The sequence below is a fragment of the Cervus elaphus genome, chromosome 7 (genome assembly GCF_910594005.1).
Source record: "Cervus elaphus chromosome 7, mCerEla1.1, whole genome shotgun sequence".
In the NCBI taxonomy this organism is placed as follows: domain Eukaryota; kingdom Metazoa; phylum Chordata; class Mammalia; order Artiodactyla; family Cervidae; genus Cervus; species Cervus elaphus.
The window spans coordinates 6,332,608-6,356,562 of record NC_057821.1 but is presented as its reverse complement, the minus strand read 5'-3'; the positions used below and the strand labels follow the sequence as shown (position 1 = coordinate 6,356,562).

At 39.5% G+C, this 23,955-nt stretch overlaps 1 protein-coding gene across 2 annotated transcripts in view; it reads right to left on the bottom strand.

Moving 5' to 3' along the window:
* Nucleotides 1-23,678, bottom strand: part of HMGCLL1 (3-hydroxymethyl-3-methylglutaryl-CoA lyase like 1) — a 189,977-nt gene extending 166,299 nt beyond the window's left edge. The window contains exon 1 of one of the 2 annotated variants that reach the window (XM_043907052.1): nucleotides 23,424-23,678. In XM_043907052.1, the coding sequence (XP_043762987.1) occupies nucleotides 23,424-23,531 (108 nt within the window). In that variant the 5' untranslated portion in view covers nucleotides 23,532-23,678. The remainder of the gene's footprint in view (nucleotides 1-23,423) is intronic. The other variant, XM_043907053.1, reaches the window with a different exon arrangement.
* Between the last annotated feature and the right edge of the window lie 277 nt (nucleotides 23,679-23,955).

The following is a 23,955-nucleotide window of genomic DNA, read 5'->3' as shown; positions in this document are numbered from 1 at the left end:
TGATGATTTTGAGGCGGGGAAGGGTGGAGTTGTGCATTGCAGTGTTTATGCATCCTGGGTCATGACACACAATTCTTAGACTCTGAACCTTGAGTAGAGGTGGAGCTTTTGTGTTTGCCAAGTCTCCATACACTGAGATTAAAGGAATTTGAAGAGATTTCTGGGAAGGATGACTGGGTAGGGGTTGGGGTGGAGCCAGCACTAGCTTCTAAACTTTGCCTTGTCTTTTTCTCTAACTTTTCCAGAAGCTCAAATATCTAGCATCAAGAAGAAAAACTTGTATTCAGAGGAAACTTGATTTTGTTTTCAAAGATAAACATGAGTCTTTGGGGGATACATAAACTAGCTTTCATCCTCTGTCATCTATCAGAGAATTTTATGCATTCATCCATTCATTCATCCCTTTATCCCCTAATCCATTCATTCATCCTTTTATCCTCTAATTCATTCATTCTTTCCTTTATTCACTCATTCACTCATCTCTTTATTCACTAACTCATTTATTTGCAGCTGGGAGTAGGGAACTATGAGTAGGCAAGAGGCATGAGCAGTAAGACGTGATTGCATAAAATAATTTAAAGAAATGCTGTCTCTACACATGATGAACCAATCAGCATCAAACTGCTCAAGTTAAACCCCTCATTTGATCAAAGCCTTGGATCTCCATTTCCCAAACTCAGAGCTTTCTTAGTTAGGACTTTAAAGCAGAGCCAATATAATCAGAGTAAGACTGTAAAGGTGTAATAGCAGAATGCCTTTCCAACTCTAAGACATGAATTCCAGTGGCTCGAAATAACAAGACATCATCACTGTCCATTACTGTTCCAAAAAACAAGTGATTATGTGAATCTGTGTTATGTGAATCTCATCTTCTGTATCATGTGATACCTCTAAGCTGTTCTGTCCAAATTCCAAGTCCAGCTTTTTCTAGGTTCTGCTGTGATCTATAGTTCACTCTATTAAGTCTCTTCCATAACCCCTCCATGCCATGTTATACACACACACCTTCCCTGCTCCTTCCCTCCTTCAAATCCAAAAAACTTCATTTAATCACCTCTTAATCATTTGCCTGAAAAGTAAACCCTCCTGCCTATTATTGTTTCCTTCCAGATGCTGCTGGAGAATGACTCCCCACAGACCTCACCGAACATTCCATCATGGTCAATTGGCTGGGCAGACTGTAAGTCCAGTACTCCAAAGCTTTTAAGCTCTTTCTTTCCAAGAAAACTCAGAGCTAACACCATTGTTTCCTCACAAAAACAGCTAACATCTGCAGACTGGAACATCAAAACAAAGAAAAAAAATCTGTGCAGGGTTCTGCTGATGTTGGATACAAACTTTCTCGGCCATTTTAGGCAATAAATCAATGTTCTTCTTTTCAATTTCTATTGAAAAATAAACCATACTGGCTGATTTTCAATTTCTCCTCAGAGGAACATTTAACAAACAGGTTACATGCAATGACTAATTAGTCCTTCTGCCTTCCAGCTAAGCAAACTCAGCTTGTATTTGGAAATAGAATCTCTAACAAAATTCATCAGATTGCTCAAAGAATGTTTCATTTTATTCTGTGTTTAAACAGTTCATTTCAGCTTCATTACTTTCATCGATAGATACACTGGTATAGCTCAACAAACTGCTTATTCTAAACTAATAATGTGCAATGTTTATTAGAGTTATTAATTCCAGGAGTTTCCCGGTGATCCAGTTGTTAAGATGCTGCCTTCCAATGCATGAGACATGGGTTCGATCCCTGGTTGGGGAGCTAGGATCCCACATGCCTCACAGCCAAAACGCCAAAACACAACAGAAGCAATATTGTAACAAATTCAATAAAGACTTTAAAAATAGTCCACACCAAAAAAAATCTGAAAAAAAGAATTATTAACATCCCAAACTTTATATTGACAAACTTGAATATAATTACCATATTATCTTATAAAAATCACTTTAAAAATTTTTATCTTAGTTGTTCTACAATCTCAGTTAATGTACATTCCATTTTAGAAATAAGAAAGTAATGCCCCTCTAATAAAGATGGAGCCAAATCTCTCTTATTCCAGCTGTTTCCTGTATAGATCATAATGGCCTTTAGTCATTTCTTTATTTTAGACAACTCCTTTGGATCAGTGTTTCTCAAACTTTAATGTGCCTACAAACCCCTGTAGAGCTTGTTAACAGTTTCTCGGGCCCATCTCCAGAGACTATGATTCACTGGGTCAGGCTGGGTCAATGAATTTGCATTTCTAACCAGCTCACAAATGATGGCCATGCTGCTGATCCAAGGACTAAAATTTGAGAACTTCTGCTGTATCTTAAGCTAACTTTTAAAAAACTGCATGAATTAACTGTGAAACAGACTCACACACTGGAAGAGGGAGGGATGGATTGTGAGTTTGGGATTTGCAAATAGAAACTATTTGTATATAAGATGGATAAACAAGGTCCATCTTAAGATAGATAAACAAGGTCCATGGCTTAAAATGGTCATTGGAAAACTTGAGATAATATACTGAAACCTCAAGGGCTCTCGAGGGGGACAGCAGAGGCTAAGCAATCAACTTCAAGGTAGGCAAGAGGAAAAGAGCACTGTGAACGATTCTACATACATATACACAGTGACAGGATTCCCCTGCATCAGGTGAATTTCCACTTTTTTTTCTTAACAAGCTGCACTGACTTAGGACCTAAAGTATTAATATAATATCAAATAGAAGTGGTTACAATAAAACATCATTGCTTTGTTTCTGATCGGAAAGAGAATCATTAATATTTTACCTTTAGGTGTGATATTTGTTGTAATTTTTAAATTAATTTTTATCAGAATACTGTTTCCCAATAGAATTGGAAAGACTAGAGAGCTCTTCAAGAAAATTAGACAGATATCAATGAAACATTTGATGCAAAGATAGGCACAATTAAGGACAGAAATGGTATGGGCCTGACAAAAACAGAAGATATTAAGAAAAGGTGGCAAGAATACACAGAAGAACTGTACAAAAAAGATCTTAATGGCCCAGAAGTCAAGTGGACATTAGGAAGCATCACTAACTAACAAAGCTAGTGGAGGTGATAGAATTCCAGTTGAACTATTTCAAATCCTAAAAGATGATGCTGTGAAAGTGCTGCATTCAATAAGCTAACAAATTTGGAAAACTCAGCAGTGGCCACAGGACTGGAAAAGGTCAGTTTTCATTTCAATCCCAAAGAAGGGTAATGCCAAAGAATGTTCAAATGCCAAAGAACGTACTGTACAACTGCACCCATTTCACATGCCAGTAAGGCCATGCCCAAAATCCTCCAAGCTGGCCTTCAACAATATATGAGCTGAGAATTTCCAGATGTACAAGCTAGATGTAGAAAAGGCAGAGGAACCAGAGATCAAATTGCCAACATCCATCCACTAGATCATAGAAAAAGCAAGATAATTTCAAAAAAACTTGCTTCATTGAATACACTAAAGCCATTGACTATGTGGATCACCACAAACTGTGGAAAATTCTTAAAGAGATGGGAATATCAGATCACCTTTCCTGCCTCCTGAGAAGTCTGTATGCAGGTCAAGAAGCAATAGTTAGAACTGCACGTGGAATAGCGGACTAGTTCCAAATCTGGAAAGGAGTACTTCAAGGCTGTATATTGTCACCCTGTTTATTTAACTTCTATGCAGAGTACATCATGTGAAATGCCAGGCAGGATGAAGCAGAAGGTGGAATCAAGATTGCTGTGAGAAATATCAATAACCTCAGATATGCAGATGACACCACCTTTACTGCAGAAAGCAAAGAGGAACTAAAGAACCTCTTGATGAAAGTGAAAAAGGAGGGTAAAAAAGCTGGTTTAAAATTCAACATTCAAAACACTAAGATCATGGCATCCAGTCCCATCATTTCATGGCAAATAGACGGGGAAAAATACTGAAACAGTGAGAGACTTTATTTTCTTGGGCTCCAAAATCACTGTGGACGGTGACTGCAGACGTTAAAAAGACACTTGCTCATTGGAAGGAAAGCTGTGACCAACCTAGACAGCATGTGAAAACACAGAGATGTTACTTTGCTGACAAAGGTCCACCTATTCAAAGCTATGGTTTTTCCAGTAGTCATGTATGGATGTGAGAGTTGGACCATAAAGAAGGCTGAGCACTGAAGAATTTATGCTTTTGAACTTTGCTGTTGGAGAAGACTTTTGAGAGTCCCTTACCGGTCAATCCTAAAGGAAATCAGTCCTGAATATTCATTGGAAGGACTGATGCTGAAGCTCCAATACTTTGGCCATCTGATGGGAAGAGCCTACTCATGGGAAAAGACCCTGATGCTGGGAAAGACAGAAGGCAGGAGGAGAAGGGGATGACAGAGGACGAGATGGTTGGATGGCATCACCGACTCAGTGGACATGAGCTTAAGCAAGCTCTGGGAGATGGTGCAGGACAGAGAAGCCTGGTGTGCTGCAGTCCATGGGGTCACACAGAGTTGGACATGACGGAGTGGCTGAACAACAACTGTTGCTTTACAATCCTTTCAAAATGTGTGCTCCATTGCTAAGTTGTGGCCAACTCTTTTTGACCCCATGGACTACAGCCTGCCAGGCTCCTTCTGTGCATGGGATTTTCCAGGCAAGAATCCTGGGGTGGGTTGCCATTTCCTCCTCCAGGGGATATTCCTGACCCAGGAATCGAACCCGCATCGCCTGTGTCTCCTACATTGTCAAGCAGAATTTTCTGCCACTGCACCACCTGGGAAGCCCGTCACAATGTATACATGTGTCAAATAATCACACTGTACTCTTTAAATATCTTACAATTTTATCTGTCAATTATACCTCAATAAAGATAAAAAAAGAAGAAAGGAAGCAGGTGTTAATCCCATTTTACAAATGGAGAAAAAATAAGATTATTCTATCCTAATGAATGTCTTTTCCTACATGCCCACTTTTCAGGGGTCCCTCTCAGCTACTATCATGTCAATCAATCAATATCATATCAATCTCATACAGAGTGTCCTCAACTGCCCCAGGTCTGAATTTCCCTGAGTGCTCTATCTCCAATACTTAGGCTTTGATATGTCCCTGTTCACACAACAGTAATAAAAATATACTTACTTTTATTCATAGACATAAATCTACCTCCTTGAAGATCTACATCCGTTCCCTCTCAAACATGTTTGGATGTAGACGGTGTCTATTTCAATGAGTATACACACATGCAAATTTGATAAGTACACATAAATTTACAAGAAGTTCATGAGCCATAAATGTTTGCACTCACAAAAACTGGAGCAACTAAAATTTATCAACATTAGAAAAGTATTCAAATTTTCCACTACTAATAATGAATTATAGTGTTCTAAGAAAGGATTGATCATTTTTAGCAAGAACTTTTAAGCCAAATGGACAAAATAAAACACACCCTATAAACCAAATATACTAATGATCCGCCTCAAGAGTAATACAAATAGCAAAACTGTACAAGAATATGTTTAGTTTTTCTGATCTTTCAATTCCTGTGAATTTTATGGTACATGAGATTCATACGTCTTACTAATGGTGGCGGTTTAGTTGCTAAGTCGTGTCCGACTCTTGCAATCCCGTGGACCTTAGCCCACCAGGTTCTCTGTCCATGGGATTCTCCAGGCAACAATACTGGAATGGTTTGTCATTTCCTTCTCCGGTTTTACTAACGATTAGGCACAAATTCAACTTTTTCATGCATTTTTCCTCCTGGAAATTAATAAGATACCATTTTATACCATGTCTCAGTTCACTTTAGTCATTTTAAACTTTCTGAAACGTTCTCAGAACAGATTTGTGGTTGCCAAAGGGGAAAGGGTTGGGGGAGGATGGAGTGGGAGGCTGGGGTTAGCAGATATAAGCTACTTTATATAGAAAGGACAAACAAAAGCTTAAGCTTTTGCACAACAAAGGAAACTATAAGCAAGGTGAAAAGACAGCCCTCAGATTGGGAGAAAATAATAGCAAATGAAGCAACAGACAAAGGATTAATCTCAAAAATACACAAGCAACTCCTGAAGCTCAATTCCAGAAAAATAAATGACCCAATCAAAAAATGGGCCAAAGAACTAAACAGACATTTCTCCAAAGAAGACATACAGATGGCTAACAAACACATGAAAAGATGCTCAACATCACTCATTATCAGAGAAATGCAAATCAAAACTACAATGAGGTACCATTACACGCCAGTCAGGATGGCTGCTATCCAAAAGTCTACAAGCAATAAATGCTGGAGAGGGTGTGAAGAAAAGGGAACCCTCTTACACTGTTGGTGGGAATGCAAACTAGTACAGCCACTATGGAAAACAGTGTGGAGATTTCTTAAAAAACTGGAAATAGAACTGCCATATGACCCAGCAATCCCACTTCTGGGCATACACACTGAGGAAACCAAATCTGAAAGAGACACGTGCACCCCAATGTTCATCGCGGCACTGTTTATAATAGCCAGGACATGGAAGCAACCTAGACGCCCATCAGCAGACAAATGGATAAGGAAGCTGTGGTACATATACACCGTGGAATATTACTCATCTATTAAAAAGAATTCATTTGAATCAGTTCTAATGAGATGGATGAAACTGGAGCCCATTATACAGAGTGAAGTAAGCCAGAAAGATAAAGATCATTACAGCATACTAACACATATACATGGAATTTAGAAAGATGGTAATGATAACCCTATATGCAAAACAGAAAAAGAGACACAGATGTACAGAACAGACTTTTGGACTCTGTGGGAGAAGGCGAGGGTGGGATGTTTCGAGAGAACAGCATGTATATTATCTATGGTGAAACAGATCACCGGCCCAGGTGGGATGCATGAGACAGGTGCTTGGGCCTGGTGCACTGGGAGGACCCAGGGGAATCGGGTGGGAGGGGAGGTGGGAGGGGGGATTGGGATGGGGAATACATGTAACTCCATGGCTGATTCATGTCAATATATGACAAAACCCACTGCAATGTTGTGAAGTAATTAGCCTCCAACTAATAAAAATAATTGAAAAAAAAAAAGTTAAGTGGGAATAAAAAGTAGTTACTATGAATTAGATGCTAGGGAAGGGAGCTAAGAGATTACTAGTATATCCAATGTCATTCTTAATACAGATACAAAAGACGGTGTCTTAAAAAGAAGGGACTATTTATGGGTATTAGCATAAAGATATTTGCATGGATTAACCATTAGAACAAAATATATCATGAATGTAAAAATTAAAGAATAAAAAAATCAATTACATAGTAGAGATGCAAACACATGTATTTTATATGTTTTTATCTATTTTATAATCATGCATGTATATATGTGTAATTTTTAAAAATATAGGATTATAACTGAATATACTGTTACTTTCAATAAATGTAAATAGGCTAATTCCCACATTAAATGAAAAAAATTCAGATTGGCTAAAAAAAAAAAAGAAAGGACAAACAAGACCCTACTGTAAAGCACAAGAAACTATATTCAATATCCTGTGATAAGCCACAACGGAGAAGAATATAAAGATTGCATTTGAATGTATCTGAATCACTTTGCAGTACAGCAGAAATTAACATAACATTATAAATTAACTTATTTTAAAAAAAGATAAAATAGAGTTCTCAGCATTCATTTTTTATTGTCTCTACTAGTTAAGAGAAAATGCCTCCAACAACATTATGAATCTGAAAACAAAAGAAGGTTATTATATGTAGTTTGAGTAGTTTAATCAAGTTTTATATGTGGCTTCATTAGAACTAGCTAAATAGTAGTTCACACAAATTGAATGACGAAGATCCTATTTGTCTTCTCCTTCCCAAGGTTGAGAAGGAGTTGCTTGTCATCTTTCCTTCTCACTTTTAGGAAAAAGAAAAGTGCATCATCTATCTGGGAACGCTTGCCATTCACAGAGGTGGATGGTGCAGCCTCAATGTCTGCAGCCCCTGGGAACCAAGGCAGCCTCATGGAGAGGGTGAGGGACTGTGGGACTCCTGACCCCTTACCAGTCCACACGCCGGCCCAGGCTTGAGAAATGCTGAGCGGTAATGCAAGGATGGCAAAACTGCAGGAAAGTCCAGAGTGAGAGTGTAACTTCAACTCCACTGTTCAATCCTAACACGGCTGGCTCTGGTTCCTGAGCAGCTCAGAGTGAGTTTCTCAAATGGGAGATACTGATATCCTTCTACGTAAGAGCACATCCTGGGTACAGAACACCTGCTTTGTCATTATTTTTCTTTCTCATCTGTAGTCTTTTTGTTCTGTGATCCATTGTGTACAACTTGTTTCATGATCTTTACTTCTACGCTTTTGACAGAAAGTTATCATTGTCCAGGCTTCAAACCACCCACGAATTATTAATAAAAAATTGTATGAACCTCACAAGAGCACTTCAGCACATTTTAGATCACTGAGACTTTTTAAAAAGTTAATTTATTGCATTGTAGTGCAACTTTTCACTACATACTATGGTTTCGGATGGCCACTCAGAAAAAATGAATAAATATCCAGTGGTTGCATAAAGTAAATAGATTTTCCCAACAGAAGCTATCCAGGGTCTTTCAGTATGTATATGAAATCTGCACACACAATATGTGGTATGTATGCAACAATACTTCTTAAAAATATCTGACCTTTTGGATAGGACTGTACATGTCCATTTGAGCAACTTACTAAAAACTAAGGGTGTATGTCTCAGAAATACCCTCTAAAACCATTAAGCTAGGCTCACAGTAAGAGGAATGTGGCTGGTAGGTCAGAGTGAAGGAAGGAGATCCTGAAACGTTACAAAAATCTATGGAATCATCATAAAACATCTTAATAACTTGTCTCTGAAGAAGAGTGATTTATTCAGGTCCATCCACCTCAGGCTTTAAATGAACTCAGGCTCAAAATAAACTATAGATCAAAACTAAGCTGTATCATTATAAGCCATTTGCAACCAACTGCAGTGTAATAATAGATAAATCTAGAACTTTACAAATGTGTTAAAAGAAAACACATTGCAAAAAATGAGTACAAAGTAATTTTCCTATAATTGTAGTTCCTAGTGTTCAATCAACTGACATGAAACAGTGAAGAAATACAGGCTTTGGAACCTAACATAGATTCAAACCCAGCATTTTTACCAGGTATTTGACCTGGAAAAAATATTATACACTTTCTTTCCTCATATGAAAACTGAAAATAACAGAATTTTCTTTGCAGAACTGTAAGAATTCAGAAATTATGTAAAGCCTTTACCAAACTTTGCTGATAAACAGAGGTTGGCGCCTAAAGTCCATCAACAGATCAATGGATAAAGAACATGTGGTACATATATACAATGGAATATTACTCAGCCATAAAAACGTGTGAATTAATGCCATTTGAGGAAACATGGATGGACCTAGAGATTATTATACCAAGTGAAGTCAGTCAAAGACAAATATCATATGATATCACTTATATGTGGAATCTAAAATATGACACAAATAAACTTATTTATGAAACAGAAACAGACTCACAGAAAGAGAACAGATATGTGGTTGCCAAGCAGGGTGGCGGAGGGATGGAGCAGGAGTTTGGGGTGAGCAGATTTAAACTATTATATACAGAGTGGACAAACAAGGGTCTGCTATATAGCTTGGGGAACCATACTCATTCTCCTGGGATCAACGCTAATGGAAAAGAACACAAAAAAGAATGTATGACTGAGTGAGTGAAAGTCGCTCAGTCGTGTCTGACTCTTTGTGACCCCATGGACTATACAGTCCACAGAATTCTCCAGGCCAGAATACTGGGCTGGGTAACCTTTCCCTTCTCCAGGGGATCTTCCCAACCCAGGGATCGAACCCAGGTCTCCTGCATTGCAGGCAGATTCTTTACCAGCTGAGCCACAAGGGAAGCCCCTAATAATGTACACATATATGTATAACTGAGTCACGTTGCTGCACACAACATTGTAAATCAACTATACTCCAATAAAATAATTTTTTAAAAAAAAGAGTGGTTGGTAATATCATCATCATTATCATCATATAAGTTTCTAAACTCCTGTTAATAATATTCTATTAACAATTAGCATAATATGTCTCTGATGTATTCTTAAAATTAAATATATTCTTAAAATTGCCCTATGCAATAAGTTAGTTGCAAATTTAGTGCAAGTAAGTTACCTCCTGCCCCTAAATAACACTTTTTTAAAAAATTAAAACAAATGACTGACATTCTATTTAACAAGTTATCACTATGGCATTCTCATCGAGAGGTCTATCTGTATACATGCGTTCAAGAGCAAATAGATTTAAGAGATCCAGCTCTCCAGAGCTGAGTGTTTATGCAAGCTTCTGTTCCATTTCCTTTAACTCAAGTTTTTCCTTTCAATATTTTCTAGAGCATACATTCAGCAGAATTATACTAAATTAAATATTAAAATCTTCTCACACGAGAATGGAAACTAAGTGATACCAGACATTCATGAGTGAACCCCTGAATCACTTCATCTGTTTCTCCATAGGTCCTGCATATGCCTTTTAAACCCAGCCCTAAAACCTGGCCAAAGAGAATTCCAAATGGCCCTCAGCTTTTATCTGTGACTGGGTCCACACCTCCCTGTAGAATGCAAGGCTTGAAATGTGACATAGCATTTAAAACTCAGAAGCCTCAGCCCTTAAATAAAAATTCTCAAAAAGTAGAAATTGTGTCTAACTAAAATAAGATTCATATTTTGACTTCAACATTCAGCTATAATTGGTTTCTATTTCACAGTGAAACACAGATCAAGGAAAGAATTTAAAAAGTGGATGCCAGACTCTGCACACCCAGTGGGTTACAGATGTACAAACGCAGTGACAGAGAGACCCTCTACTTCCTTCAGGATCCAAAATCACGTGGAAGGAAACTTCAGGAGGAAAGATGTCTGACAGATATATTTCTCTGGGGTTTCCTGCCTCCTTGCTTGCCAAGCTTCCCAGACTCCACTGGTTGTTAATAAAGTTCACTGAAAAGGCTTTCTGAAAGGCTGATTTCACAGGGTGAAACATATTAAAGGTGTTTTTCCTGTAGCTGAAGTTCCCCTTCACGTGCACTTCCCTACTTCACAAATCCATGGAAGCATAATTTGGAAAGAAACAAGCGTAAGGAGACATTTGATCATCAGTGGGATATTCAGCACCATCACTGAATCCAAAACCCGGGCCCACAGCTCACACCCTGCAACAGAGAAGCTGTTTCACCCTGAGGGTGTCATTATTCCCTGCATGTCTCTATTCCTTCTCTTGTAAAGTGGGATGACAAGAAGATGCATTCTTCTTCACGGTGTGAACTAACCCAGTAAAAACCTAGACGTGGAAAGTGAAGGAAGAGCTAGATTCTACTCCTTCTGACCTTTAAATGACAGCCATGAAAGAAAAGAAATAGATGCTCAAACTTCCAAAATGAATATGTGAATTTTAAAACATCCTAGTCCAATATAAAAAAAACTATGATTGAAAGCTCCTTATTCTTGTTTATAAAAATAATATCTTTGATATAATTAAACATATATCTTTTATGCCAGTCATAAAGTCAGTGAATTTGGCTAAAACTACCTGAGTTTACACTATGAATGGATTTTTAGCACATACAAACTATTTTATTCTATAAATATTTACCAGAATTTAAGTATTTAAATCTTCTGGATAATAAAAAAGGTAAATGAAGTTTCACCTTTTAGAAAATCTCAGTCTAGCATTCCAAATATTACATATTTACTAGAGGGATGTTTCCGTCTATTTGATCATCTTTGATGGGGAACAGAGCTTTGATGCAGAAAACAAACATGGGCTCACTGAGTGTTACTTAACAGCTGGGGTTGGCAGGGGTGGAAATGAAGGACACAGAGAAAGACATTTAAGGAAAGCTTCATCACTAGTAGAAGGTGAGTATCCATCTTCAAATTAAGGGTGAAAAACAATAGTAAAGCAGTTTATAAGATTAGGGGCCTTTATTATTTTTTCTTGTAAAAGAGTAAATGAGCTAATTTTTAAGATTAAAAAAAAGGAGGGAAGATAAACTGGATGTCTGAGGCAGCTAAGGATATGAGGAAGAATACAAATCCTGTTTAAGGCATTCATCTGTTTTTATCTTTTAAGTGTAGTCTTGACAAAATAAAACATTTCCAGAGGTTAATAAGGCTCATCTGTGTAGCAGTCAATTTGAATCTCCTACTTAGTCTAACAATCGTGAGACCAGGAAACCATGTTCATGTGTTGATTTTACTGTGAGGTCTTCAAGCAGGCTGGACAATCACTTTGAAATCAGAATTTCTGCTAAAAGTGATATTCTCCACATATATGAATTTGCTTGATCTCTTTTAAATACCATCTGCTCCATGAGCGTAACACATCAAATTATATGTCTGTACAGTCTAGCCCCTTGGTTGATGAAGGAAAATCAAAAGAAATAAAAATAAAAGCTAAGCTTAGAAGAGGAAAATGAGGAAAGGAGAGAGGGTCAGGGAAAGTTGCAGCCCAGAGTGAATAAGCAGAAAGGAAGCCAGAAGACTTGGAGGAGCTCAGAGCTAATGCAAAAAACAAGAACACTGGGTTGGGGGAGGGAAGGATGAGAAAGCCAGCTGGAAGGAGAGAAGCAAGGAAGAGGGAAGCCAACAGAAATCCAAAGACAGAAAGTATTGGAGAAGGAAGGGAACAGGAAATTTATTGGAAACCAAGTTGTTTTTCCTTTTGTATCCAATGCAGTTCTACTCCAGGCAGAACTCTATTCTCCCCCTCAGAGAGGGGAAAAGGGAAGTCAAAACTCATAGGAGTCCGCGGGCTGGAGCCAGGAGCTCTCCAAAGACAGACTGGAGCAAAGAGGAGCCAACAGCAGACCCTCTAAAGCAGAGACTGGGATGAAGGAGGAGCAGCATCACCCAGCCCAGCATTTCCCCAAAGACAGCTGAAGCAAAGGACAGCGAGCGCTGCTACTGAATCAGAATTTCTAGCACATTTAATAAATGCCTCAGTCGACTCCTCTCACCAGCAAGGTCAGCAAACACTGGTAGACTGTGAAAACCAGGGGCTCTGGAACCTCAGCTGCCTGAATTCACCTCCCAGATCACTAACTGAGCAAGTCATGTAACCTGTGTCTCAGTTACTGTATCTATAAAAAGGATTGTTATGAGGATTACGTGAGTTATTGCATGTCATGGAGTTAGGCAGTGTCCAGTGCCTGTTAAATATGAATCAGGAATGAATCCAGGCAAAGCAAAAGATAAGACTGTAAAGAAGAGGTTAATAAAAAGAAGAAATTACTGTTACCAACTTCACACACATTAAGTGGAAAGATCCAAAATAATCTTACATCAATAGAGATAAAATGTAATAAAGGAACTATCCACTTAATCACTCATTTATTCAGTCACTCATTTAACAAAGTTTATTGAACTACATCATACATAAAAGGGAGTAAATAATAGTATACTATTTCTGTAAAGACAGATACTTAAGTTAGGCATAATAATAATTTTCATGTTTAAAAAATACCTTCTGTATCTTTCCCAATTTTAACTTAGAGTGAAAACCAGTGTAAGTCAAGTTCTCTGTAAAATCTTACTTTTTAATGAAGCAGACAACTCTTTATTCATTTTTTAAACTTTAAATTGCTTTTCTATACAAACTTTAATCTATAAGATGAATAAGCTCTCGGAACCTAAGGTATAGCCTCATGATAGTTAATAATATTATATGCTTGAAAGTTGTTAAGAGGGTAGATCTTAAACAATCTCACCACGAAAAAAGTAAAGGTGATTTCTTTTAATTAATTAAATGATGATTAAGTATGGGATATGATGCAGATATTAGGCAAAACTATGGTAATCATTTTGTAATATATGCATATCAAATCTGTACAGCTTAAACTTATAATGTTTGATGTCAACTATATCTCAATAAAGCTGGAAAAATAAATTCATAAGTTATTAGTGTCAATAGTTTGCATATTATCTGGAATGTAACCACTTCCAAAGCTTTATAACATGGTAAATGAATATATTTTTTACAATTCAAATTATATTGCAAAACAAGTGCTTTTTATATTTCCACTGTCTTATTGTTGGTCTTTCAATTAGCTTCTCCAGAACAAACTTCTCACTGAGAACCAGAAAATCTGGTGAGAGTGCATGCTAAGTCTTCATTTTGTTCGACTCTTTGCAACCCTATGAACCACAGCCCACCAGGCTCTCCTGTCCATGGAATTTTCCAGACAAGAATACTGGAGTGGGTTGCCATTCCCTTCTCCAGGGGATCTTCCTGACCCAGGGATTGGACCTGTGTCTCCTGTGGCTCCTGCATTAAAGGTGGATTCTTTCCTGCTGAGCCACCAGGGAAGCCAGAAAATCTGGTGAAAATTAGTGAAAAACTCCTTTTGATAGCCTTAGGGGCTTCCAGGGGTAGGTTCACTTCAGTGGCCAAAATATCGTGCAGAAGAAAAACATAAAGTGATTGAGGCTAATTTTCAGCATGACTTTTCCCCTTGGGGCATTCACCAATTCTAATGTAATTAGGTGAAAAGCTAGGATGAGCATCAGAGCTCCCAGGAGCCTGAGAGGTTGAGGAGGAAATATTTTTGAGTTCAGATCCCAAAAGGAGAAGACATTCTGGTAAATACTCTAGGGCTTTAGTCAACCCTGAAGGATGACAAGATAAAAATTAGGACGACAAGAAAAGAGAAGCCCTCACAAATGAAGTAGGTCCAGCCTTGAATCAGCTAAATATATGATTGCCTTAAGATAAGCTACCCTTGCGACTGAAGAACAACAAAAGCTACCCTTGCACTAATGGCCTGCTAGAAGCAAAAGATAACTCTTCCTGTACCCTACACCCATCAGGACTATTGTTGTTCAGTTGCTCAGTCATGTCCAACTCTTTGCAACCCCATGGACTGCAGCATGCCAGGCTTCCCCGTCCTTTACTATCTCTTGGAGTTTGTTCAAACTCAAGTCCATTGAGTCGATGATGCCATCCAACCACCTTATCCTCTGTCGCCCCCTTCTCCTCCTGCCCTCAATCTTTCCAAGCATCAGGGTCTTTTCCAATGAGTCACCTTTCACATCAGGCGCTCAACTGAAGCTTCAGCATCCGTCCTTCCAATCAATATTCAATGTTGACCTCCTTCAGGATGGACTGGTTGGATCTCCCTGCAGTCCAAGGGACTCTCAAGAGTCTTCTCCAACACCACAGTTCACAAGCATCAATTCTTCAGTGCTCAGCCTTCTTTATGGTCCAACTCTCACAACCGTACATGACTACTGGAAAAACCATAGCTTTGACTATACAGACTTTTGTCAGCAAACTGATGTCTCTGCTTTTTAATACACTGTCTAGGTTTGTCATAGCTTTTCTTTCAAGGAGCAAGCGTCTTTTAATTCCATGGCTGCAGTCACTGTTCACAGTGATTTTGGAGCCCAGTGAAATAAAGTCTGTCACTGTTTCCTTTTTTTCCTATACCTATTTGCCATGAAGTGATGGGACCAGACGCCATAATCTTAGTTTTCTGAATGTTGAGTTTTAAGCCAGCTTTTTTACTCTCCCCTTTCACCTTCATCAAGAGGCTCTTCAGTTCCTCTTTGCTTTCTGCCAGAAGGATGGTGTCATCTGCATATCTGAGGTTATTGGTATTTCTCCAGGCACCCATCAGAGTGACTATTATCCAAATGACAAGAAATAAGTGTTGGTGTTGTTGGTGAGGATGTGCAGAAAAGGGAAACCTTGTGCACTGTTGATGAAAATGTGAATTGGTGCAGCCACTATAGAAAACATTTTTGAGTATGAAGGTTCCTCAAAAAGTGAGAAATAAAACTAACATATGATTCAACAATTCTACTTCTAAGTGTTTATCCCAAGGATAGGAAATCACTATCTCAAATAGATATCTTCACTCCCATGTTCACTGCAGCATTACTTACAATAGCCAAGAGGTGAAAATAACCCACGTGTCCACTGATGGACAAAGAAAATGTGCTATATATTTTTTAAAAGGCACATTATTCAATTATAAAAAGAAGGAAACCATGACATTTGCTACCAGATGGGACCTAACGGCATTATGTTAAACAAAATAAGTCAGACAGAGAAAGACAAATACTATACTATTTCACTTACACATAGAATCTTAAATAAAGAGAGAGAGAGAGAAAACAGGCTTGTGGTTTCCAAAGTCAGTTTGTAGAGGGTGAGGAAAAAGAGGTGGAGGAACAGTTAATCTTTTCTGGAGAAGGACAGTAAGACTGAAAACCTCAAATTTTGTCTATAGTATTTTCATAACAGGTGTCTAACTTAAACTGAAAAGCTAGTAGGCTTTCCAAGAGGGAAGATAAATGAAAGAGACCCACTAAAGTTTTGAATATTGGAATGATTAGAGATGAAACTTAAAATAACTGATAAACATTCAAGAATTTTTGATAAGATGGAGAACTGTGGCAGAGAACTAAAAACTGGTTTCAGAAACAAGGTAGAAATGTAGTAACAGAAAAACATAACTAAAAATTAAGGACGCAAATTAAATTAGCAGCAAATTAGACAAAGCTAAATTGGGAATTAGTCAAATGGAATATACTTGAGAAAAATATTCAGATCAAAAATGATAAGAAAAGATGAAAAATACAAAAATGAGTATAAGAAATCAATGGGGCACAACAAAATGTTCTAAGATTCTTCAAACTGTAGGCCTAAATTGGAGTTGGGGGTAAAAAAGAAATAAGCAATATTTGAAAACAACTGGTTGAAAATTTGCCAAAACACCTAGAAACCAACAAGCATCAAGTCATAGATCCAAGAAGCACTATAAACCACTATCAGATATGAAGAAAACCACCTCTAGACACATCATAGCCATACTGTTGGAAACCAAAGATAACAAGAAGAGAACTGAAGACAGGTTATCATCAAAGGCCCAGAAATGAAGCCAACAGCTGCTTTCTCTCCCATTTGCCCCTGGTTTCCATTTATCTATTGAGAAATCTGCATTTTGTATGCTTGCCATGTCATGTATCCTAATTCTTTATTTGGAACATATATTTAAACTCAATATTCATTATATTTATGCATATTGTATGCGTGTATACATAACTGTAATTTCAAGCAAATAAGAACTGAAAGTATCACCACCAGACTTTTATTAAAGAAAATATTAAAGCAAACACGTTAGGGTGAAGGGGGAATAATTCCAGATGAAGGGATGGATCTTTAGAAAGTAATGAAGAGCAAGGAAATGGGAAATACATGCATAAATGTAAATGTACATTGACTGTATAAGTATATATTCCAAATATAGGATGTAGAGGATGAATACATACAACAATATATGAAGGCACTAAGAGAAGTTACATTTTTAATATAGAACTAACTGATACGATATTTTAATAAGTCAAGTTTGTATGTTGAGACCTTATAGGTAACAACTGACAGTACTGTAGAAACAGTATGCCACAGGCTATCTTAGTGGAGGTCCCCTGCGGTTTCCAGTTTCAAGGATGCTTGGACTGCACCTGGGATCCTGCCGGGACCGCCCCTCGGAGCCAGCCCTGGGCACGCCTCACTGCCCCTCGGGAGCCTCCGGACCCCCCCCCCCACGCCGCGCCCCCCCCCCCCCCCCCCGCCGCGCCCCTCCCCCTCCCAGGTCCCGTCCCGCCCCTCCGGGTCCCCCCGCCCCTCTGGGTCCCGCCCCCCGCGCCCCCCGGGTCCTGCCCCCGCCCCCATCCCCACCCCCCGGCCCCTCTGGGTCCCGCACGCTGCCCCTCCGGGTGCCCCCCCCCCCGCCCCCTCCAGGTCCCCCTGCCCCCTCCGGGTGCCCCCCCCTGCCCCCTCCGGGTCACCCCCCGCCCTCCCGCGCGGCACAGCCCACGGGCCTTTCTGGGCCTCAGGGAGGGCCGCGCCGCCTCGCAGGTGCCAGAAAGGCCACCGGGCCCGGGGCGGCCGTGACCGCCAGGGCAACCTGGAGCGCTAGGCCTCCTACGTCTGCCTGTCCGTGTCTTACTCTGTGGACGGCGGTTATGTGGCTTTGAAAGACTTTGCCAACTTTCACCAGTCTCGTGGGGAGAGTGAACATGCTGAGAAACGGATGGAGCTGCAGAACTAAGGGGGTGGCCGAACCGTCCTTCGGGATATCAGGAAATTGGACCCTGATGACGGGAGCCTCGGCTGAATGCAATGGAATGTGCGCTACACCTGGAAAAAAGTGTCAGTCAGCCACTACTGGAACTGCACACACCGGCCACTGACAAAAAATGACCCCCATGTGGGTGACTTCATTGACACTCACTGCCTGAAAGAGCAGGTGAAATCCATCAAAGACTGGGTGAGCACGGAACGAACCGGTGCAAGATGGGGGCCCCGAATCTGGCATGGCAGAGTACCCCTTGATAAACACACCCTGGGAAACACTGTAAGGATAACGAGAGACAGAGCTAAGCCTTAGGCCGGTTCCCTGGTCACCAGGGGCTGACTTCCCTGGTCACCAAGACAGTGCATGCATGCTTGGATTACCTCCACCTTTTCTGTAAATTCTACTGAAACATCTACTTAAGTTCTTTTCTTAGTATCATTCCTTCAAATAAATTGGTACACCACCTCTCAAAAAAAAAAAAAAAAAACCGAGTATATAACCACCAAGCTAATGCAGGGGGAAAATGAATTTTAAAAATTACATAATTTCAAAGAAGTCATAAAACAAGTAAAAAGGGTGACATAAGGGGCCAAAGAACAGCTGAGTCAAACAGAAAACAAGCAGTGGGATAGGCTGGTAGTTTGTTTTTTTTGACAATTCCTCCCCACTGACCCTAAGGTGTTTATTAACAGCTGCACACTGTTAACCAAAAAGTATACAGTCACTTTAATCTTTTCACTAAATTTAAACAAAAATATTATATATTCAGGTTAAACTCAAGCAATCCTTTAACACTAAATACTTTACTTAGAATCTTAATTTTTGCTCATAGCAAATGTAACTTAAAGGATCAGGATAAAATGTAAAATAACTATAAACTTAATCTCAGATAATCTACAATTGTGTCTTTAAAAAACAAACATATTTAAAATGCTGTTTATGATAGAATTTAGATCACTGGAAATTTTATTGCTGTGATAGCGTATTAATATATAAAGAGATTTACTTACTGCTTAAGTCTCTTTATTAATATAGAAAGAAATTTAGTTACTGAATCAAACAAGGACTATTTTACAAGGAAACTTCATTTTAATCAAAACTTGAAACCACCAGGTAAGCCAGCTTCATATCCATTTTAACTGAGATGAATAACAAAAAATAAAATAGACCCTAAGCGATAGCTTGAACCACAGAAGGATCAGTTTTGACCTCCTGGCCTATTAAGGAATTCTTCTGAAAAACCAATGCCATTATCAAAAAAGAGAAACAAAAAAAAGAGAGAGAGATCTAAAGAATTTTATTATGTTGAGCTATTGTAGTGTAAGCCTTTAATGCACATTGACTCATTTTATATTTGGTAATAAATTGCTAAGCTCCAAAAGAGTGTACTTACACACATAGACAACATTATATTTTATCTAATAATTTATTGGTAGCAGAAAAGAGTCTAGGTTTTGAAGCTTCTATTGACTAGCACAGATTCTTCCAAAACAGAGCACTCTGTCTGTCCCACTTGCAGCCAAATTATTTCAAAACTTAGGGGTCTTACCCATGACTCCCTCTACCATATTTAGCAGTGGAGAAATAGTTAAGCTCATTTAACAAGCTCCAGAATCAATTTTCAACTCTTTCCCCATGAAAGTATGACTAAATTCGATCAGATGAAAAGATGATAAGACACAACCTAAATGTCCATCAACATGTGAATGGATAGAGAAGATATGGTACACAAATATATATACATATACATACGTATGATGGAATATTAGTCAGCCAAAAAATGAATGATAATGAGATTTGCAGCGACACGCATGCAACTAAGAGAATCATAATAAGTGAAGAATTAATAAGTCAGAGAGACAAATACCATATGATCTATCACTTATATGTAGAATTTTAAAAATGATACAAATGAAATTACTGACAAAACAAATAGACTCATAGACATAGAAAACTATTTTACAGATACCAAAGGAAAAGGGGAGTGGAATAAATTAGGAACTTGGAGTTAATAGATACACACTACTGTATATAAAATAGATAAACAAGGTCCTACTGTATAGCACAGGGAGTCACAATCAATACCTTGTAATAACCTATAGTGGAAAAGAATACAAAAAAGAATATGTATGTATATAACTGAATCACTTTTCTGCACACTTGTAAGTAAAACATTATACATTATAGTTCAATGTAAAAAAAGGTAAAACACAAACAGGAATAATATCCAGCTATCGGCACTAAGACCAAACTTTATCGACATCCGTCTTAACTGTCATAACGTTGGAATTCACATAAAAAAGATTAGCATTGCACTACAATGTACCAATCATTGTTTTGAACCCTGAAAAGTGCTAAGAAGGAGTCCATGGTCCCCATATACTTGAGATGTTTATGCTCTAGAAAGGTAAACCTCTATTCCTTTGTTTATTCAACAAGAATTCATTGGCCATCAAAAACTAACTGGACATTTTGTTCACTGCTGAGAATTTTGTGGTGGAATTTTTCCTTACTTTTATGATGCTTACAGTCAGGTAGGGAATTAAACATAAAATGATAACAAAAATAAATATAGTAATTCATATTATATATAGTGAACAGTGCACTGTGAAGTGTAAGATAACAGGAAACGCTTGGCTTGAGAGTCTGAGAAAGTAAAATCTGCGTTAAGATCTCAAGGTTAATTAGTTGAAAAGAATCTATCAGAAAGGTAAATAGATAAAGGCCCTGTTTCCAGAGGAAAGATGATTGGAAAACTCAAAGAAGGACACAGTGGCAAGGATAAGGAGACAGCTTAAGACAATGCTGCACAGTTGCCATGAAAATATCATCTGAGCCTTCCAATAATGCATCAAAGGTTTTGCTTGCTATTCACTCTTAAAAGCAGAATTCACAGAAGGTTGTGAAACAAGAGAACAGCATGATACCATTTGAAACAGAGAACATCTCTCAACTAGCTGCAGAAACAGTGGGTTGAAAGATGACAAGACTCCAGTAGTGCACGGGAAAGAAAATGTCACTTTAAAATCCACAGCAGCAGTAAGTTGGAAAAGCAGATGGATCTGAGAGACATTCAAGACGTAAAACTGTAGGACTTAGTGACACCCTGGATATGACAGAAAAAAGGAAATGGACTCTTGGTTTGTGCTTCCAGGCAGCATGAATTGTGATAGCATTCTCTGTGATAGGAAATTGTAGAGAAGGGCTGCAGTTGGAAGAGGAAGAATGTGAATCTGATTTTGCAAATGTTGAGTCTGAATTGCTTTTGAGATACTCAAGTGATGATGTCAGGTGAGCAGATGGACATCAGGACCGGAGTTTAAGAGACAGAAGGGACTACTAGTCTGGAAGATACAGATATACTAATAGTGTCAGATACTGTGAGTGTGGATAAAAAGTCATGAGAAATCTGAATATTTACCAGACAGACAGAGGCCTCTGAGCCAGTCTGGTTCCAGCCTGAGGAACCCAGAGCAAGAGGGCTGAAAGCAGTAAGGATGTTAAACGGAGAAGCCAGGGAAGGAGGCAAATTGCAGAGTGAAGTGTCAGATATCACTGGGAATTCAACAGGACAAGACCTACATTACAAATCCACAACATTGGAACCACAACAGAATTATGCAAAAAGTGCCACAAGAGCGCAGAAAAAGGATACTGACTCTAGAAAGAGAAAAGAGTTGATCAAAAGAAGTGATCTTTAAGCTGTGCCTGAGGAATGAATAGGAGTTTCTCAAGCAAATCAGTCCAGGCAATGTTAAATAAAAAGGCAATGTTTAGAGAAGGTACAGCAATTTCTCAAAAAGGAAACAAAGCATCTTCATTAGGCTGATGAATATCCCAAAACCCTATTTCCTACATTCCTAGATCAGTCATTCTAGCCATTTTCAATTACCCTGCTTCCACATCCTAAAAGGGGAAAGCAGACATCCTTACCCAGCAGTCTAGCCTCTGTCATCGTCCCCAAACCCACAAAATCAGAATATGGGGTGGGAGAAGAGAAAAATAATATTAACATGGCAACAGAAGTCATATAAAGTCTCACACTTTTTGACTGAAATGTAAGGATTTCTGATTCTGTAACAGTAAATATGAATGTTTAAAGTTATAATACAAAGATCAAAGGAGAAGACCAAAAAATTTAATAGAAGACATACAAACATATGGGAAGATAAAGACTAATTTTCCTTCTCTTGCATTGTCAGCAACAGTCTTTGAGTTAGATGACCTCGGACATCTTTCAGGTAATGAGAAATCTTTGAAGGAATCCACGAATGCTGAACTCCAAACTGTAGAACTAAGGTTACAATGTAACATGGTGATACATTGAAGATAAACCTTGAATGTAAAACGATAGGAAAAACAGAGCCTAATATCAGTATTAGAATAGTTGATTGGCTGATTCATGTCAATGTATGGCAAAAACCGCTACAATATTTTTTTTAAGAAAAAAATTTTTTTAAAAGACACAAACTCAAATTGTGCTTACCCGCTAAACTGTTATATTTAATACACGTTTTTATTTTTCACATAGATGTATAAAGAATAAATATTTTGCATCCAGAAAAATTTGAAAAATTAATAACTAAACCCTCATAGTCTCCTTCCCTTTTCCCACGTTTCAAAATTCACTTAACTACCACTGCTATTTCTCTGTGAAACTTCAAATTGTAAGCTCTTTTAAGAGAAAATCAATCTCTTTCCATAGATTTTCTTCATATACTTGCCATTTCCGGTTGAGTGCATTAAATTGCAGGCACGTGCCTTCTATTCACCGGCCCTCATAGCTGTCTTCAAATGGGATTTCAGGCATCACATGGGAATACATTTTGCTCTGAAATCCTTCTGCTATTTACCATCTTCCCCCAGGCTTGTTCAAGCGTGTTCAAGCATAAATACATTACAGATAAGGAATGATTTCACCCCACCCTGTTCTCCTAGCCTTCTGTGTTGGCTTCCTTCCGTTTTTCTGCCTCATATTTCGACAAATTCTTTGCCTCTGCCACACAATAATAATAAGAGAATTGAAAGGAGAGACGCTGTCCTCAGACAAGTGCTACGTATCACATGAAGCATCCTTTCCCAGGGAAACGCAGAGAAGGAACACTTTGCTTCAGACCGCCTGCACGCGGCCAAGGGGGGAGGAATTTAAAGGGTCTCCCCGAGGGGCGGGTCCGCAAGTTCACCCGCGGAGACGGTGGGAACCCTTTTCGGAGGAGAGGCCTTCACGCCGCAGAAGCGCCGCAGGAAGGGCCCCGGGCGGGGAGGCGCCGCGGCGGCGGGAGAGGAGGGGACGCCCCGGGCCGCGAGATGGTACCTGGGCGGGCTCGAGCGCCCCTGCCACTGAATCCCCGATCCAGAGATGCTCACGCAGCAGCTGCTGGTAGCTGAGGCACTGCTTCACCGCGCAGGGCACGTTCCCCATGGCGGGGCCCGGGCGGCGCGGGGAGAGCGGAGCGAGCAGGCAGGGGGCGAGGGACGGGGCCGGCGCCCAGGGACGCTCCGCGTGCGGGCCTCCGAGCGCCTCCCGCGCGCGCTCTGCGCACTGCGGCGGCGCCGCGCGGGACGCCGACGGGCACCTGCGCACACGCGGCCCACCCCGCGCCCCGGGCCCGCCAGTCACAGCCCGGCGCGCGCGTTCCGCACTGTGCGCGCACTCGGGGCTGAGAGCCTTGGCGCACACCTGCACTTACTGGCTTCCCATCGGGTTCAGATCCCCCAGAAAAAGCAAGGGTTAGGTCTCCACCAAAGGAAGAGCATCTGTGTTTTCTTTGGGGAGTTTGCTCGTGCCCACGTATGATTTTTCCTGCGCTGTGCAGACTTGCCTGGCCTTGAACTCACCTGAGTTT